This window comes from Pristis pectinata, chromosome 4 (assembly GCF_009764475.1).
Source record: "Pristis pectinata isolate sPriPec2 chromosome 4, sPriPec2.1.pri, whole genome shotgun sequence".
Classification (NCBI taxonomy): domain Eukaryota; kingdom Metazoa; phylum Chordata; class Chondrichthyes; order Rhinopristiformes; family Pristidae; genus Pristis; species Pristis pectinata.
The window spans coordinates 51,380,000-51,398,553 of NC_067408.1; the positions used below are offsets into that span (position 1 = coordinate 51,380,000).

At 42.0% G+C, this 18,554-nt stretch overlaps 1 protein-coding gene across 4 annotated transcripts in view; it reads left to right on the forward strand.

Annotated features, from left to right (window-relative positions):
* The window catches only part of LOC127569012 (dihydropyrimidinase-related protein 3-like), a 159,510-nt gene that overhangs the window by 98,698 nt on the left and 42,258 nt on the right, over nucleotides 1-18,554 (forward strand). For all 4 annotated transcript variants that reach the window (XM_052013261.1, XM_052013262.1, XM_052013263.1 and 1 more), the window contains exons 5-11: nucleotides 1,003-1,064; nucleotides 3,063-3,143; nucleotides 3,479-3,547; nucleotides 9,572-9,692; nucleotides 9,800-9,956; nucleotides 13,510-13,651; nucleotides 14,597-14,767. In XM_052013261.1, coding sequence (XP_051869221.1) covers nucleotides 1,003-1,064; nucleotides 3,063-3,143; nucleotides 3,479-3,547; nucleotides 9,572-9,692; nucleotides 9,800-9,956; nucleotides 13,510-13,651; nucleotides 14,597-14,767 — 803 coding nt within the window. The remainder of the gene's footprint in view (nucleotides 1-1,002; nucleotides 1,065-3,062; nucleotides 3,144-3,478; nucleotides 3,548-9,571; nucleotides 9,693-9,799; nucleotides 9,957-13,509; nucleotides 13,652-14,596; nucleotides 14,768-18,554) is intronic.

Genomic DNA, 18,554 nt, shown 5'->3' on the forward strand with positions numbered 1-18,554 from the left:
TGATTGCTGATGAAGAGCTCTCAAATAGGCACCAAGACTTCAGATGGTGAGAAGGACCCTTGTCATGTCCTTCATGCACAGCCAGAATCCTAATCCCACTGTACACTGTCCTCCAAGTGGCTAGGGTGCAGATGCGACTCTTGTCCGCTTCCTTGTGGACTGTGTGTTCACTAAAAAGTTCTAGCAAGGGATGCAGTGATCCCTGCTATACTGAGACAGCAGTCAACTGCTGCTGAAAGCTCATCGACTCTGAAAGGCACACTTTGTCTGCCTAGGACTTGCTGCCCGTCACCAAATGTTGCAGACTGACACACTCGATGCAGGAATATGTTCTGATGGATACACTGAAACTGGTGCTCCTGCCACAAAGGCTCTGTGGGGACTGACTGCAGTGTAGGGTCCTGCTGTAACTGGACACTGTATGATAACCCCTCAGACTTACCGCTGATGGATTATTTAGGTCTGAAAAAGTGATGCCCCATTGACATGTAAACTAAATATTGTAAGGGAATGTAATGATATGCCACATACAATGTATGAAGGTGATACAATGCCCCATATTGGGGAAAAATGCATATTTTGTGGAAAAAATACTTTGGAGAAAACTTGTATTGGAGCCAAAAATCCTTGTGGCATCTTCCTCCTTCAGTGTTAGAAATCAGGTTCACCAAACACCCTTTTACCCCAGAGAGGTGGCACAATTTCTTTTGCCTGTCATCCAATAACATCTTGGAGTCACAGTAAAACCTTCAGTGGAATCTATGCCAGTTTTTGGTTGGGTAACGGCACTAGTTGAGTTTCCACCTCAAGGTACTGAATGCATTTTAAACAGATGGATTAAAATCATCAAGTCAACACACAGAGGTATTTTGTACAGAGATGGTTGCAAATTTATTGTTATGATTGACTCAAATTGTATTTGATGCCCAGCACCTTCCAGGTTATATATTTGTTCTTCTATTTTACTGTATTTTAAAATTGTATCTGTTTTATTTCTGACAGGTGTGAATTCCTTCCTTGTCTACATGGCTTATAAAGATTTATATCAAATGTCAAATGCTGAGGTAAAAATTAGTCAATTCTGTTATATGCTGCTTTCTGTTGAATGTGTATTTGTCCATCCAGTATAAATGTTCACACAACTGCTTTATATAAGGACACGTGCTTGGAATTAGCAAGTACAGCTTAACTTCTGTAAATACTAGATCTTTCTGAGGCTGCATATTTGAGGATTGCTTGTGGAGTATTGATAATTCCAGGAAGGCTTGGTTACGCCAGCCCCAGTCTGCCTGGGTCTTATGGAAGGTGTGTAGATTCAGTTCTGAAGTGCTGCCCAAACACTATTTTAACTTGACCTCTTCTCTCCATCCTTGCCTTAGAGAGGTTCTCCCAGGCTATTCTGTTCTCCATTTTTTTGTATTTTCTGACTTATGAACAAAATCCTGGTTGTTTTTTTATCCATAATTTGGAAAATACAGAAAAATCACTTGATGTGATCACAATTCCTCACAGTATTGTAATGAATGGCATCAAAAGCACATCAGACTGATAAGAAAGAACAATAACTAAGAGTGGAGAGAGGAAACTAGTTCTGCTGTTCATAGAAACAAACATTTGTACGTACGTTGGACTTTTGAACTTAATAAAGTTATGGGAGCTCATTTGTATGTAGGGATGTCTGTAAGTCAAGTGTTCTTAACCTGGGGACAGCTTGTATTCTGTAACTATCTGCTAGGCTGCAGAAGTAACACACATTTCCTTTCAACTCTTATCTGAAGACACACAAGCCCTATCCAAGAGTTCCCAGCCTCAGTAGTTGAGAGTTACAGACAGGAAGATGTTGTTAACTCTCAGTCAGGCACAACCCAATAGAATGCCAGTTAGACATGCCTCAGGGTGCCTTAGTACATTTGGAAATACTTGGGTTTAAAATGGAAAACTCAGCCACACATGATGAGCTCTGGCACTTGACTACATTTAATGCTGTTGAACTAAAAAACTTTACTTTGTAAATGGATTTTAAAATATGCAGGTGTGTTTGCACTGCTGGTTTTAACTAAATCGAGCTTTTTTCTTTGGGTATTTTAATTGGCTTAATTCAGCTGGTCCAGTCCCGGGTGGTGGTGACTGCGTGCAAGAACGTAAAAAGTTTTGCGCACGCGTGGGGTTTTTATAGTTTGGAAGCTTTGGGAAAGCCATCGCCCTGTCGGTTTCTGACAGCAGCTGCCCCTTGTAGTAGCAAACACGACTCGATGAGCACAGGAAAATTAAGAACAGGTCCTGACATTTTCCCACCTACTTTCAGTAGCATTGCATTTTCCACTGAGTGGGACTAGCAGCTGTAGGAGCAGGAGGAGGCAATTTGGCCATATACTCCTGCACTATTCAATAAGATTATGGCTGTTCATTTACCTCAGCACTATTCTCCTTCACTGATCCCACATTCCTTAATCCCCTTAATATCTTTAAAAAAAACACTCCATATCAAAATAACTCAAAAACAATATCTGTCGAGTTATTGAGCAACTGAGCCTCCACTGCCCTCTGGGTAGGATAGTTGAAAAACATAAATAGTGACACATGCCTCTTCATTTACATTCAGTCATAGCCCTGACATAGATGTAAGGCAATAAATTGGAGGGGTGGTTGTATGTGTCTGGCTGCTGTGCAAGTAAGCCCAAGAGAACGGGGTGTTTTGTTGCACCCGACCAGTCGCAAGGGTGGATCTATTCCGTTTAAAGATGTAGAGTTCAGTTAATGTTAGAGAGGAGTAGTGGCCCCAAGGCAAAACAGATGGCTTTCATTTTGTTGTGATTGATGTTGGCTCAGACTCCATTGGTTAATGCAAGTTATAAAATCATGGAGGGAGAGAGCAGGAAGTGGAGATGCAAGACTGAAGTAATATCCACTGATTTCCCTGTGGCTTGTAAGAATGCTGTGACCTGCACTCATGGTAATCAGTGGAGGTTCAGTGTGAAGGACTTGACACTTAGAAACATTGCGTACCTGAATTGCTTGCTGAACCTGGCAGAAACCCTTTTTTTTCCTCATTTGCTTTGCAGCTCTATGACATCTGTAAGTATGTGGGTGACCTTGGAGCAATAATACAAGTCCACGCGGAGAATGGCGACATCATTGCCCAGGTCAGTGCATTCACGTCTAGGACTCTTATTCCCTTCCTTCTGTGTCTTTCCTCTTGTGTTAGATTAAGTTAGATGTTATGGCAAGTGTAACATGCTTGAGACGTAATGGTGACTTCATAACCTCTCCACTGCTGAGGTATTCCATGCTTCCTGTTTGGGTCTCCTGTAGACTAATTGCTAATGATTGTTCTGCATGACTAGAGAAAGGTAGAAAAGAAGCTGACAGATTTTTGAGCTGCCTACACAATTCCTATGTTCCATTTCTTGTTAAATCCTTCTGGTCATCAGAGTTTAGTCATCAGGTCTAAAGCTGCTTGTGGCTGTTTGTCTTGCAGGAACAAAGGCACTTGCTGGAGATGGGGATCAGTGGCCCAGAGGGGCACGTACTTAGTCGACCAGAGGAGGTGATGAGCTGAGCTCCTTTTAATTCTTCCAACATTACAATGGTTGTGTGTGTGATTGGTGGGAAATAGTTTTGTGTTTATTCACCTCGACTAAATAGTTGCCTGCTGTCCCCTGTACTGAACCAATGGACTATGCTTTAAACAGTAGTGCCCTTAAATCGCATGGGAAAGCAATCAGTCACAGGAGGATAGAAGTTTGGGTTACTGTGTCTACTTCAGTCCAGTTCACCTTTATTATAACAGTAACTCAATCTATTCTATTTCGCTGGTGTATTAATGGTGAGTTTGCAAAGCTTGCTGTTTGCTGCTGTAATGTCCAATTATTCTAAAGACTCGTTCACAAGAATTCTGTGTATTCTAAATAACTGGTAGTCTTTGAAAGACCAGCAAACTATTTTTCTCGGCTGTGTTTAGTCACCAAGCCGCCTTGTACCACTTTCCTTCCAAAGTTGGGTGAGGTGTCACAAGTGCCATTGTCTTTGCCAGCCAGGAGGAGCTCATAGAATATTGAGCAGCTTGTCCCCTGAGCTTTCAGAGCAGAGGAAGAGTGCGGTTGCTCGGGCGTTATCAGGCGCTGCAGCTCACTAACCAGCTCAGTTGCTTGGCAACCCTTCCTTATTGTTTGAATACAAACACAACAGGTTGAAGTACTGGGGACTATGCTAGTCTGCCAGGTCTGAGCTTTCAGTTGTCTTGTACAATGTAATCACCATAACGTCAACTCTACACAACTGAAATATACATTTACACAACAGTTTAAGGCTGGTTTTCATCTCCTGGAACTCCCTGTTTCTACCTCCCTTGCAAATATTTTAAAAAAAAACAAGAAAAATGAACAGAATCCTCTGAATTGTATTGCACTGAATATTTTTTTCCTCATGCATTTCTGTATCAACTCTGGTAATGTATTGTTAAGTGTGCCATGAGCAAGCAGGGTCAGGCAGTATTGTAGAACAAAGGTTTTCTGTAAAAGTCTGCTTTTCTTAAAAATCCCACTGATGTACATAAGAGTGAAGAGCTGGTGAAGTTTTATCAATCCCTTTACCAAAAGAAAAGTTTAATCAGAATGTCTGATGTACCACTTGTGAACAACAAAATTCTAATAAACCGACAATGACTTTGAAAAGTTATTCACAGCCGTATTTTCATGATGTTGGAGGAGGCCATTTTGGCCCATCAAGTCTGTGCTGGCTCATGGGGAGAATGTGCCAACCTAGTGTTAGTTGTAATAGTGTACAAACATCAATTTCTTTAGAAAGTGGAAGAAATTATTTATAATTATTCAATTTCTAATGAACATAAAAAAATTCTGCAGCATAAAAAGTTATCTTAATATAGCCCACCTCAAAGACCTGAAAGCAAGCATAATTTGATAAAACACACAAAATTGATTCAGTCTGGGATAAGCCAATTTTGTAAGCAGAAGCTCGGAGCCTTAAGCTAATGCAGAAGATTGCAGAGTTGCAATTTGAACTGAATGCATGTATGAAAAAAAATCCATGCATTTGCATGAAATTGGCTAGAATTGGTTTGGGGAATTGCCCTTTAGTACAACCAAATGGAACTGCCAGAACAAGATGAATAAAGAATTAAAGCAAATCATTTCAAAGAGCAGGAATTAAAGTAAATACTGGTGTAAAACAGTGAACTAAAGCTAAAGCAACACACAAAGGAGCTGGAGGAACTCAACAGAGCAGGTCGTATCTATGGAGGGAAATAGACAGTCAACGTCTCGACCCGAAACATCTACTGTCCATTTCCCTCCATAGATGCTCTCTGACCTGCTGAGTTCCTCCAGTTCCTTTGTGTGTTGCTCCAGATTTCCAGCATCTGCAGTCTCTAGTGTCTCCAAAGTAAAACTTACGTTTTTTTAAAAAAGACGTAGTATTAGGAAAAGGAGGCAAAGTAGGATATCTACAGAAGCCATAAAGTAAGGTATTTAATGTTATTTAAAACTAATTGTTCTTTTGGTAATTTTGCATAGTGGCATCATTGTTAGTGTAACATTTTAGCCTCTTTAAACAGAAGGAATCAGACTAGTTCACCCAGCCAGTGGAGGTTTTTGTGGACCCATCAACAGACTAAGGGTTAATTTTCCAAACTATGTAAGGAAGGTACTGTTGTTTAATTACTAAACCCTCCTCACAACACCATTGGGATCAGAATAAGTCCTTCAGGGAACCACAATGCTTCACTTAGAGTTCTCTTAACTATTTCAGGAATATTAATGTAACATTTTCCCTGGGGCTCTCTCCCATTGGTACTTGATTTTCATTGATTTCACAGGTGAATAGTATATGTATTTTTGTTCAGAAGAAATGCTTTCTCCTTCATTTGGTTAATTTGGTTGAACTCCCAAGTTAATTCCCAGCTAGTGTCGAGTTAATTGGTGCAATCATGGGAGATGCTTGGAGTCCCATGAGTGCCTTGAGGATCAGAGAAAATGAAATATACCAGGACTTTTTGGGCTGGATATTGGGTGGGGATGCTTCTTGGAGTCTAAGCTCAGAGTTGACAGTTGAGCAGTGTGAAGGGTTAACTATGCAAAGGTAACACAGTAATGCTTCAATACTGTAAAGAGTGCACTGGTAGAAAATTGATGAGAATAAAGAGGAGAAAGAGGCTCAATTTTCTGAGGGCAAGGGGAAAAAAAACAGATGGAAAAGGATCAAGTTTGTCTTTAGGTTGCAGTGGTGATGAAAAGTGAATAACCTTTTGATGAAAACTGATTAGAGGGCAGCAGGGCCCAAGGTTTAAAGTACGAATCCAGCCCTGATAAAGACTAAAGTTTGTAAGTGGCTCATCAGTTAGGAATGCCTTCCCAGTGCCATGGATGATATCATGCATCATATGATGTACAAGAAAAAAAACGATGGCAGCCTTTATTCTGCAGTGCATATTTAAGATACCTTTATTAGTCACATGTACATCGAAACACAATGAAATGCATCTTTTTGCATAGTGTTTTCTGTGGGCAGCCTGTAAATGTCACCACACTTCCGGTGCCAACATAGTGTGCCCGCAACTTCCTAACCCGTATGGTTTTATTTGGAATGTGGGAGGAAACCGGAGCACCCGGAGGAAACCCACGCAGACACGGGGAGAATGTACAAACTCCTTACAGACAGTGGCTGGAATTGAACCCCAGTCTCTGGCGCTGTAATAGCATTAGCTAACCGCTACACTACCGTGCCTGCCCTTATGTAGGTGTGCTACTTGTACACAGAACACAGAGGCACCAAGCAGCTGCACACTCAGCCAATGAATGGCTGTCAGATGCAACAGTGAAGTCAGCTTCTCCCACCTAAGAACGTAGTAAATGGAAGTAGAAGTAGGCCATTTGGCCCCTTCTGGCTGCTCTGCCATGCAACAAAAATCATAGCTGCTCTGTTGCCCCACAGCTTCCCCCTGCGCTAACTACGTGCCCCTGTGCTAATTGCATGTCCCGAGATTCCCTTAACATCCAAACATCTGTTAAACTGTTGGCACAGACATCGTGGACTGAAGGGCCTGTTCCTGTGCTGTACTGTTCTGTCTTGAATATCTCTTGGATGGAGACTTCAAAGGATCCTTTTCCCCTCTGGGTGAAGAAATCATGGCTGACTTCTCAATTTGAGACGGTGAACCTTGGTTCTGTACATCCCATGCAGAAAGGAAGCATCGGCCCTGCATCAACACTATCAAGCCCTGTAAGAAACATTCAGTTCCATTAAGAACCAGATTCAGTGATGCAGATGTTGGCTGAGGTTCCCCAGCTGGCTGCTAAACCAAATACTCTGCTGGGATTCAGCTAATGATCCCACATTTAGTCGGGCTTGATTGTGGTTGCTATGGAATTTAGGAACACGTGTAGGAGGAGAAATAATCAAACAGATATGGTGGATGGCCATTGTCTGATTGGATGACTGCATTTTGCCATGATATCTCAGAGGCTGACTAGTATAACCACAGAAACAGGGTGGAGGCAGAAAATGTGCATTTTAAGGATCAAAATCAAGCCTCCATGGTTGGAGGTCATATAAGAAGCTATTAGACTAAAGCCGAATAAACATCTGCATTGGTTGGCAAAGTGTTACATCTGGGAACTGAACTGAAAGCCTTTGTTCACAGTTCAGTGAGCAACAGACCCTACAAATCATTTAGAATCAAACATCTGCCCTGATGTCTCAAATAAACATCCCTTAAACTGAAACCATTGAAAGTATTTTAAAGACCTTTACCCCAGAAGGAGGATGCAATTTTTTAAGAAGAACGACATTTGAATCATTTTGGTACCTTGCAATATGTTCTCATTTGCAGTTGTGGGCTTCTATTTATCCCCGTGTCTCTATGTGGTCTCTGTTGGAAAGGCCGGCCCTAATCCACCTCCACAACATTGCTTGCCTGTGCTTGGACTTCCATCCATCCATGTTGAAATCTATGTTATGTGGCCTCCATTGGCATCTGTCCCTCAGCTGCAAGGGTTTAAGATCTGTGATTCCCTTCCTATGCCTATCCACCTCTTTCCTCTTCTTTAAGATGCCTCTTAAGATCTGCCACCTATGCTGATATGTCGCTCGGCATCACATTAGAATTTTGGCTGTGAAGTGTCTTGCTACATTAATTTTTTTTTTGTAACTTCCTTGCATGATTGGTCCATTATTCTGCTGGCTACTCCCAGGTTTTTTTTGGATTTCCATCTTCCACATTATGTAGCCTCTGTATTTCCCTGCTCCCTTTGCTGGCTGCTTCCTTCCATGCTATGTCATTCTCTGATTGTGGAGAACTTCATCCTGCCTGAACTTAATCATTTGTAGAGCTAAGAGCTTAGTAAATATCAGCTGATTCAAAACTCTGCCACAAGTACTAAACCTGCATCACGCTTCTCTTGCCCATCACTCTCGTTCTTGTAGCCCTCTCTTGGCCAATGTCTAACTTCTCCAAATCTCCTACCATCTCTATTTTACAGTCCTCGATCTCATGTTTAAACCTCTTGATGCCCTTGGCCTCACCCCAATCTCTGTAACCTTCCCTGACTCCAATCTATAACGGTGTTTAAAGGGCATTTAGGCAAGGCATGGAGGGATATGGTCTTGATGTGAGCAAATGGAATTTGTGTAGATGAGCAAAAAGGCACAGACATTTGTGCTGTACGGCTCTGTGATTTGGTCTCTGCAGCTTTCTACTCTGCCAGTAGATATCTGCCGTGCAATTTTTCTTCATATTACTTCACCATTGACAAATGTGCTGTCAACTTCCCCAGGTTCTCTCTCTCTCAAACCTTTTAACACCTCCATCTTGCTGTATTTCCATTTATTTAAGAGTTGAGCAATAAATTGAAAGGACCAAGCTGCATTATAATACCCTCCCTGCTAACAGCTAACTTTGTCTGAATGTGGACCCTTCCTTGTTCTACAGTTCTACATTGCTTGCTGCTCATGAAGTCCTGAACATCAGGAAAATTCAGGGTGGAGATGATGTTAGTGATTTTTTTTATTGTACAATCTCCTTGAAAATCAAAGCAGAACTACAGATGCTGAACATCTGAAATAAAAAAACGTAACTTTTCAATATCTCCTGTATTTTCTGTTATTATTTGGAATCTTTCACTAGTAGTTTTGCTTCTCAAAATGGAATTTCCTTTTATTCTCAACCACAGCTTCTGTCTCTGAAACATTCTGGCTTTCCTTTGCTCTGCCATTGGTGGCCATGTTGTCAGCTTTCCCAACACTAGACTTTGAAATTCCTTCCTGATTTCCCCCCACATTGGCCTCTAAAATGTTTCCTAAAACCTGCCTCTGTGACCAAGAGTGTGGCACCCTGGTTGGTGTCAAATTTGGTACGAAATGCCTTGTATTTGTACTGTATTAAAGCTGCTATATAAATTTTCGTTGTTGAGCAAGTGTTTACTGGTTATGACCAGGGACTGGTCAAGCTGTAAGTGTTCAGAAATTCACTGTCCTTTTTTAAATGGCAGATGACAGGATTTCATAAAGTTTTTTTTCATGGGGACCTGACCTATAACAGATGTTTTTTGTTACTTAGCTGGAAGCAGAAGCTGTGTTCCGTGCAATCACAATTGCTGGCCAGACCAACTGTCCCCTCTATGTCACAAAAGTAATGAGTAAGACTGCAGCAGACATCATCGCCCAAGCCAAGAAAAAAGGTGGGGCCCCGTTTTCCTTTCCTGCCTGTTGGCCAGATGCATGTTTCCACTCACTCAGGGAAGTACACAGTTTTTAACACTTAGACTCTTGTTTTTCTGGTTGCCAGGAAACGTTGTGTTTGGAGAGCCGATCAGTGCCAGCCTTGGCACAGATGGCACACACTATTGGAGCAAAAATTGGGCCAAGGCTGCAGCTTTTGTGACTTCACCGCCACTCAGCCCCGATCCCACCACTCCTGATTACCTGATCTCCCTCTTATCAAGGTAAGTCTGGAATTAATTTTGCGTGTGTGTCTGTGTGGCGAGGCAGGTTATTTTGAATATATGTTCCTTGTATAGATTGAAGTAGAAGATTCTTTTTGGTGTGAAGTATCAAAAATCATGAGGGGCATAGATGGGGTCAACACTCAGTCTTTTTCTCAGGGTTGGGGAATCAAGATCTAGAGGGCTTAGGTTTAAGGGGAGAGATTTAATCGGAACTTGAGGGGCAGCTTTTTCACAGGGTGGTCAATGTATGGAATCAACTGCCAGTGGAAGTAGTTGAGGCAGATACATTAACAACATTTAAAAGGTACATGGGTAGGAAAGGTTTAGAGGGATATGAGTCAAACATAGGCAAATGAGAGAAGCTTAACTAGAAGTCTTGGTTGGCATGGACCAGTTGGGCTGAAGGACCTGTTTCTGTGCTGTATAACTATGACTCTATAATTGGTATGAGTTTCAAACAGAATGTCCAGGTGGTGTAACTTCACTTCAGTGCTGACAACAGTCAATCCCCATGTGTTTCTGGATGTTCATGGAGAACCCAGCTTACTTTTTAATCACATTGTTTAAGAATTGAGGCATCTAGCTGTACTTGGCACTTGCAGGATAGCAATGAGGCAGATTCCATAGTGGGGGCAGAAGCTGTCCCATATTAAAGAATAGATGAGAAATAACCTCTTTTTTAAAAAAAGTATCTCAGTTATAGGATGGAGATCAAAACCAGGCAGGAGATGGCGTGTTCCATCAAGATTTCAGGTTTGTGCAAAGGGTGGGTTTTGAGCAGGAGATGGTAAAGAGTAATATTTATGATCAGCATGCAGACGAGTTGTATGTTTGAATCAGAAAATCAAAGTTATAGGATTTAGGTGGAGATACACAGTTGCTCTCACTTTTGTGTCTCCTCCACTAAAATCAAGCATTGCATTCCAATAAAGGAAAAGCCAGCATACCTTGAGTAATGTTCATAAATGTATTACCAATTGAATAAAGAATGTTATTTAATGATAGAAGCTTAAATTGGTTTGCAGCCCAATCTGTTTTATATGCGCTCTCAGTTAGGTAATTTAAATATATTATCAGTACTAAATCTGTTATTGCTACCTGCGGTCTTCCCAAATTATGTCATCAATATGCAAAGCATGTTTCCAAATAAAATGTCTATTTAAGGATATATTAAGTACTTTCCACTAAACTTGTTTTGAAATTATTTCTGGGTGCTGTAATGTTTTTGTGAAATTAGTCAAGTGTATATTAATTTAAAAAAATGGATTGAATTTAAATTTTTGCCTTGATCATGAGGAAAGAAATTTCAAACCTTGGGGGGGGGGGGGGAAGGAACAGGATTTTAAATTTGTTACCAAGGGACGCAATGAGCTGGTGGTGTGTCACAACCTACGAGGGAGAAGTATTGAGTTTCCCTAGGTTGAGGCAGTGAGCTGAAGCTGGAATCTCTCGCTGCTAGTTGAAAGGTGATGCACATCAATTGCACTGAGGTAGTGCCTCCCAATGGTGAGACAAAACAAGTGCAGTTGTGGGCATGCATTGCACCAAAGTGTAAATGGCATGCCCTATATTGTGGTCACTGTGGTATGAAAATAATTCACTCTGGCAGAGAGCACACTGTTGTCATCCAATAAACTAATCTCTTAATCATGGGGTTAATTTTGCACTCTGAACTCAAACTCCAGACTAATTAGCAATTCTAATCAGGAAGACTAAATGGTGTCAGATATAGGGATAGAAAAAAATGATGTGCGTGTGCTTTAGATCATTGGGGTAGTTTGCCTTAGAAGATTAGACAGAGCTGTTCAATATTAAGTAGGAAGAAACTGGTAGGAAGGTAAGTAATCTAGGGGCACTACTTCACAATCTTCTGAAGAATCAGGAGGAAGTCAATGTACCATTGATAAAGGAAATCTAAGGCAGAGAGTAAATGCAAGAAATTCTCGAGTCCAGGCACAATCAGTGAAGAGAGAAGTAGAGTTAGCAGTTCAGGTTCAGAGATTTTATTTTAAGGGCCATGGTTGTGATTGAGAATGCTCTGCCTGAAAGTCTGGAGGAAACGGGTTGAAGTACAACTTTCAAACGTAGATGGTTAGATGTATGAAAAGAATGATGACTGCAGGGGCAAGGGGAAAGAGTATACTGGAGGGGCCTAATTGGACAGCTCTTTTTAAACAACTAGGTTGGTTATTATGGGCCAAATGACCACCTGTCCACTTGGTTGTTTTCATAATGAAATGAGAGACAATATAAATGCATTTTTTTGCATGCGATTCAATCAGTACAAGGAGCTTTGCTGATGATCACCGTGAAATCATCTTTTTGCAATTTCTGTCTTATGCAAAGCTCCACCCAAATATCAGATGAAAGCCAGAACTGAGCGAAAGCAGATTGGTTTGTCACATTGCAGCCTTCTAATCTTCGTCGGCTGATGTACTTCAACTGAACTACTAAGCATTAACTGGACCACAGTCTTGGAGAAGGCTTGCGAGTTCAGTTAACGAGGTATTTATCAGTTTGGTGACATGCAGACATTGAGCAGCTTTGACAGCTAAAGACAACCTTGGCCCCTCTTTCCCCCTCCATTTTCCAGGGGCTTTGTGGATCACACTAGACTTAACACTTCAGATATCATCTACACGGCGATAAAATGGGGAAAATATTAGAGGGTTATTGTGCTTTTTTAATTAGTTTTTATACCCTGATAAATGGAACTTCTGTGATAGTCTCAAGTTATCACACACTGCAGAATGAAGTGTGTGTCTGCCTCTGTCCCATGAGCACTCCTAAAGCCATTGGTATGTTTTATTATAGTCTCCCACATCTGGTGCCCTGTGGGTTCTCTGAATCATGTTGTTGTCTGAAACCATTGTCAAGAACTAAGAAGGATTATGATGATGTAATTGCATTTTCTCAATCAGTGAAGAACCTTTGCTTCATTAGTCACTCCCTCCATTGCAGTACACCGTTGTGTGGCCAGAACATCACTGAGACAAAACCAGCAGATCGCTTCTCTTCAAAGTTGTCCTTTCTCTTTACTGAATCTTTGGTGTAAGCTGAACACTAACACCCCAGTGCTTTAGATCATTGGGGTAGCTTGCCTTGGAGAAGGTTAAACAGAGCTGTTCAGTATTAAACAGGATATTGATAGAAATAGAAAGAAACTGCTAGGAAGGCAAGTGACCTGAGGGCATTACTTCACAATAATCTGCTGAAGAATCAGGAGGAAATTACTGTACCACAGATGCAGGAACCCTGAGTCAAAGAGGAAATGCAAGAAATTCTCGAGGTTAGGCAGCATTAGTTAAGAAGGAAGTAGAATTAATGATTCAGGTTTGGAGATATTTTTAAGGGCAATTGGTTGTGGTTTTACGACCTGTTTGCTTTGCCACTTAAGTATAGATGTACATTTTCATGTTGAGTATATCCAGGCATCGACAGTATCACATTAGTCTATGGAGAGCTTGCAAGTCTTTTTGGGCTTTGTTGTTCTAAAATGTGGATGTCACTGCCTTGGTCCGTGAAGTGATGATGTCTGGTCTTTATCCAGCGGTGACTTGCAAATAGTGGGAAGCGCCCACTGCACGTTCAGCACAGCCCAGAAGGCAATTGGAAAGGATGACTTCACCCAGATTCCCGAGGGTACAAATGGAGCCGAGGAGCGCATGTCCATTATCTGGGACAAGGCCGTGGTAGGTAGACATGTTACCCTCTGGTTGTAGCAGGCCATCCAGGGCTGTGTCTGATTACTATTAGCAAGCCACACCCTTGTACAGACAAAAATGTGTTTGTTTATAATCCATTTACTGGTATTCAGGTGACCTATCATGTTGTCAGCATGTATTGATGTGCTTCTGCATTCATTCAATGGTGCTATTAACATGGAGCCCATGGCACAGAAGGTAACCATAGGACCTTTTGGTGCTGAGCCAGTTCATTGAAAGAACAAACTAATTGGTCCTGCTTCTCCTACTTTTGAAGCTCCTGATTTATCTAATTCCCCTCTGAACATTGCTCCTGAATCCATTTTTACTGCCCCTTCAGGCATTTCATTCTGGATCAGAGCAACTTGCCAAATGTAACAAAAAAAAACCTCGTGACAGTATCTCCTACATGGTAGCTTAATGTCATGAAAAAAAATGGTTAGACTTACACGAAGGATAACAAAAACAAATCAGAATGGTGTGCAGAAGAATCCTAAAATAAGAATATCTCGAGGTGTTTATATGTAGTTCAAAACAAAACCTTTTGGGCACATGGATTAGAATGATATTATTACTCTGATGTGAACTGACACTGTGCCCATGACAGCATCCTAAGATACTTTGTACAAATCATGTATCTGGGCGACAAGTTGAAAACTTACTCCAAGCTTGCATGTTTAAGGCAGTTTATTCTAGATTATTTCTCCTCAATGTTCCACAGTTAACATCGCATTGATCATACACTAAACCACCCCCAACAGTACAGGAGAACAGGTGAAGTGGACGGCAAATCTGCTTGAGTTGCTTGCTCCCCAGTTGTTGTCCATTCATAAAGCAATCCCAGGACAGCCTTGGGATGTCAAGAGGACTATCTCCCCTCCCCTGCAGCCCCAGACAGATACTAAGCTGAGATATTGGATTCTTTTCCAACAGGCGACTGGTAAAATGGATGAGAACATGTTTGTGGCTGTAACAAGCACCAATGCTGCCAAAATCTTCAACCTGTATCCAAGAAAAGGCAGAGTGGCAGTTGGGTCGGATAGTGATCTAGTAATTTGGGATCCGGATGCAGTGAAGACCGTGTCTGCCAAAACCCACCAATCGGTAAGTTCCTTGTTAATTGGCAATTTTTCTTATTTTAACTTGTCCATTTGTGGGATGTTGATGAGACCCATCCCCAATTGACCCTGCAAAGGTGGTGATGAGATATCACCTTGAACTGCTGCAATCCTTCTGGTGGAGGTGCTCCTACAGTGCTGTTGAGCAGGCAATTCCATGACTTGGATCCAGTGCCAATGAAGGAGCAGTGATATGTTTCCAAGTCAGGATGGTGCGTGACTTGGTGCAGAACCTGCATGTAGTGGCCTTGTAGAGGGAGAGGTTGAGGGTTAGGAAATCCTGTTGAATATGCATTTGGCAGATGACTGCAGTGTATCATGAAACTGGGGTTAAGTTTCAATCCAGATGAAAGGACTCGACCTGAAACCATCCTCCACAGATGTTGTCTGATCTGCTGAGTTCCTCCAGCATCTTGGTTTTTTTTGCTCCATGTTTTTTTCTCCCTTTGTTCATCATTCCCCACCAGCTTCCATCTGCCTATAATTCCTCTTCCCCCCCCCCCCCCCCCCCCCCCCCCCATTCTAGGTCAGTTGCACCTATCACCTACTAGCCTTTATCCCATCCACCCTCGTACTGCTACACACCAGCAATATTTTGTTTTCCCCTCAGTCCTGATGCAGGGTCTCAACTGAAAAGTTGATGTACTCGAGTTGAATTTAGTCCAGGTCTTGGAGTTAAGCAGGGCAGACTTAAAGGGGTTGTGAATGAAACTGCACTGTACGATCATCAGCAAGTATCACTTCTGAAGAATTTCTAACCCATGTCTCTTAACTACAGTGAAGGAGGGATCAAATCTGCTTTTGCACACTTAACTGGGGACAGGAGTGCATTGGTTATATTATTGAATGAATGATTCAGAGAATTGTAGTCCGAATCCCATAATGGCAGTTTAAGAACTTAAGTTAGCTTTTTAAAAAATAAATAAATCTGGAAATAAAATGCAAGGTCAGTAAAACTGATTTAAAAGATTCATGTTACTGTTTTTCTTAAACTAATAACCTAACTTGTATAATATACTTAGTGGATGGAAACTGCTTTGCTTGCCTTTGTTGGCCTCTGCGTGACTCTGGTTGCCCATTGACGTGATGGTCTTTTAATGGACCTCTTGAAGTGATCTATCCAGCCCATACGGTTAAAAGGCCAAGGAGATCTCCTCGGGGCCATCAGGGAAGTAATCACTACTGCTGAGGATGAATGGAGGACCTGCTAACACTTCTTACCGAAGGCACGCAGGAGGCCCTAACCACATCTGGGGTGCCATATCTAACAATGACCTTGCAGAGTCAAAAGTAGAATATTGGAGCATAAGCTATATAGGGTGAAATACCTCCACCTGAAGTTGTCGGCTGATTGAACATGTAATTGAGAATAGTTGCTGTCTGTGAAGGATTACTCTGGTGGCTACCTACAATCAGTTACTGCTGTAAACAGGATGAGGATGTTTACACTGCTGTCTGTATGTTAGGTCGCGAGCCTCTGCACAGTTTACACATTTACCCGGCTAGACTTTAGTTTTGATGTTGGGAAGATTCTCTGTTAATACTTAAGCTCATTTGGCCCATTGTAATGTATTGTAAAGCAAAAAGCCAAGAAAACCTCATAGGACAGTGGAGGACCTCTTATTTCATTTAAACCAAATGTTTTTACTGAAATTCAAGCTTTTTGTGGTGTGTAAAGAAACAACTACAATTTTTGCATTTCACTGTAGCTTTGACAAAACCTTCACTAGGGTCTCCTTAGCCTTATTGCAAATGAGCAGACTGGTCATTGCTTCATTTCACTCGTGAATTATCTGCCCTGCCTGGTAGTTCTGGCTACTGGAAGTCCAGATGACCATTAGATATAGGAGCAGAATTAGGCCATCTGACCCATCGAGACTGCTCTGCCATTCAATCAAGGCTGTTTTTTTTTACTTTTTTATATATCAACCCTATTCTCCCACCTTGTCTCCATAACCTTTTGCCCCCTTACCAATCAAACTAATTCCCAGTTTTCCATGGGATCAAGGTGGGGAGGGAATCATAATGTGGGACAGAAGGTATAATGGTGAGTTTGGTGGAGAAGGGGGTAAAGATACTGGTGGAGCATGGAATGGTGGGGTGGGAGAGATGGATACAATAGAGTTGGGTGAGGGGCGAGGGTTGCTATCTCACTAAGTTGAGTCATTTCTCCTTTTGAAACCATGAATTCCAATTGCATTGATCCACAGGCATTTTTAACTTGGCCTGATCAGAGCAAAGCAGCCAGTGACATTTGAGCTGGAGGCTTTGCACCACATGGGCTGTAAACCCACATCAAAGGTTGCAAAAAAAAAAGTGCCTTTATTTTTGTTCTTAGTCCTTCATCACAGACTTGCCCGTACTCTACATAATGCTGAAATATTTAGTCGTTACTGCCTAAGACTCTCATGGTCAGCATGTCTTTATTTCTCCATTTCATCAGCTTTTTTTTAAGGCATTTGCAAACATTCTTTTCATAATTCACCTTCCTACTGCAAATGTTAAGTTGCTGCTGTTTTGGATTTGCATTCCTTCCTCCTAAGCTTAAATGCCCCAAATTTTAATGGTGGTTCTGTTTCTTTTGGATCTATTTGACCTTTATTTCTCGTGGACTTTCTCTCCCTTGCTGCCCCTACACCGCACCATCTGCCTCAATTCCCTCCTTTTGCATTCGCGCTGACTTGTGCCAGTAGGTCATGGAGCAATACAGCATAGAAATAGGCCCTTCAGCCCAACTCGTCCATGCCGACCAAGATGACCATCTAAGCCATTTGGCCCATATCCCTCTAAACCTTTCCTACCCATGTACTCTTTTAAATGTTGTTACTGTACCTGCCTCAATCACTTCCTCTGGCATCTCGTTCCATTTACACACCACCCTCTGTGTGAAGAGGTTGCCCCTCAGGTCCTCTTTAAATCTTTCCCCTCTCGCCTTAAACCTGTTCCCTCTAGTTTTTGCTTCCCTTGCCCTGGGAAAAAGGACTGCATTCACCTTACCTTTGCCTCTCATGATTTTGTACACCTTTGTAAAGTCACTCCTCAATCCCCAATGTTCCAAGGAATTAAGTCGAGCCTGCCCATCCTCTTCCTATCTTCATTATCTAATTGTTCTCCAGAAGTGACAACTGGGGGAGGGAAGGGGGCAGGGGCCAGTGGTCAGTGACGTGGAAATAATCTCTTTCTGCTCACCCACGTAAATCCTCCTCGCATTTTGAAAGTACCCATCCAGTCTTCTGTACCAGAGGGAGTCCAAGCCAAAGTTATGAGGCATTTCTGTTGAATTTAGCCTTCTAATGTAGTTCATCACTTATATGAACTAGAGAGTAGTGGTGTCATCCCATTCAACAAATTCTTTTCTGTGCAGATGCTATTATGGACCCAGTCATCCAATAACCCCGCTCTCCGTGACGCCTTGTTGAGTTTTGCCCTTTCTGCTGGTTCCCTGTGTCCATCTGGATGTGGGTGTGCTGACTAATGGGTGGTTTCCTGGTGAACATCCCCTACTCCTTGAGTGTTTCTCAGCTGGCCCTGCCTACAGTGTCTTCGGAGAAACCTAATGGGCCATGTCAACCCAGTGCAGCCTGGTCAAGGTTTCTTTTTGACAGTTTGTTCCATTTTATTTTTGGCATTTCTTCTTCCTGTTCATTCAGGCAATGATTAGGCTATCCGTGCACTCTTTTAAATGTTATTGTACCAGCCTTGATCACTTAGGCTGTCCGACCTGTTTCCAAAGTGGTTTGATGCAGTGGCCCAGAGGTTAACTGGCACCTGTG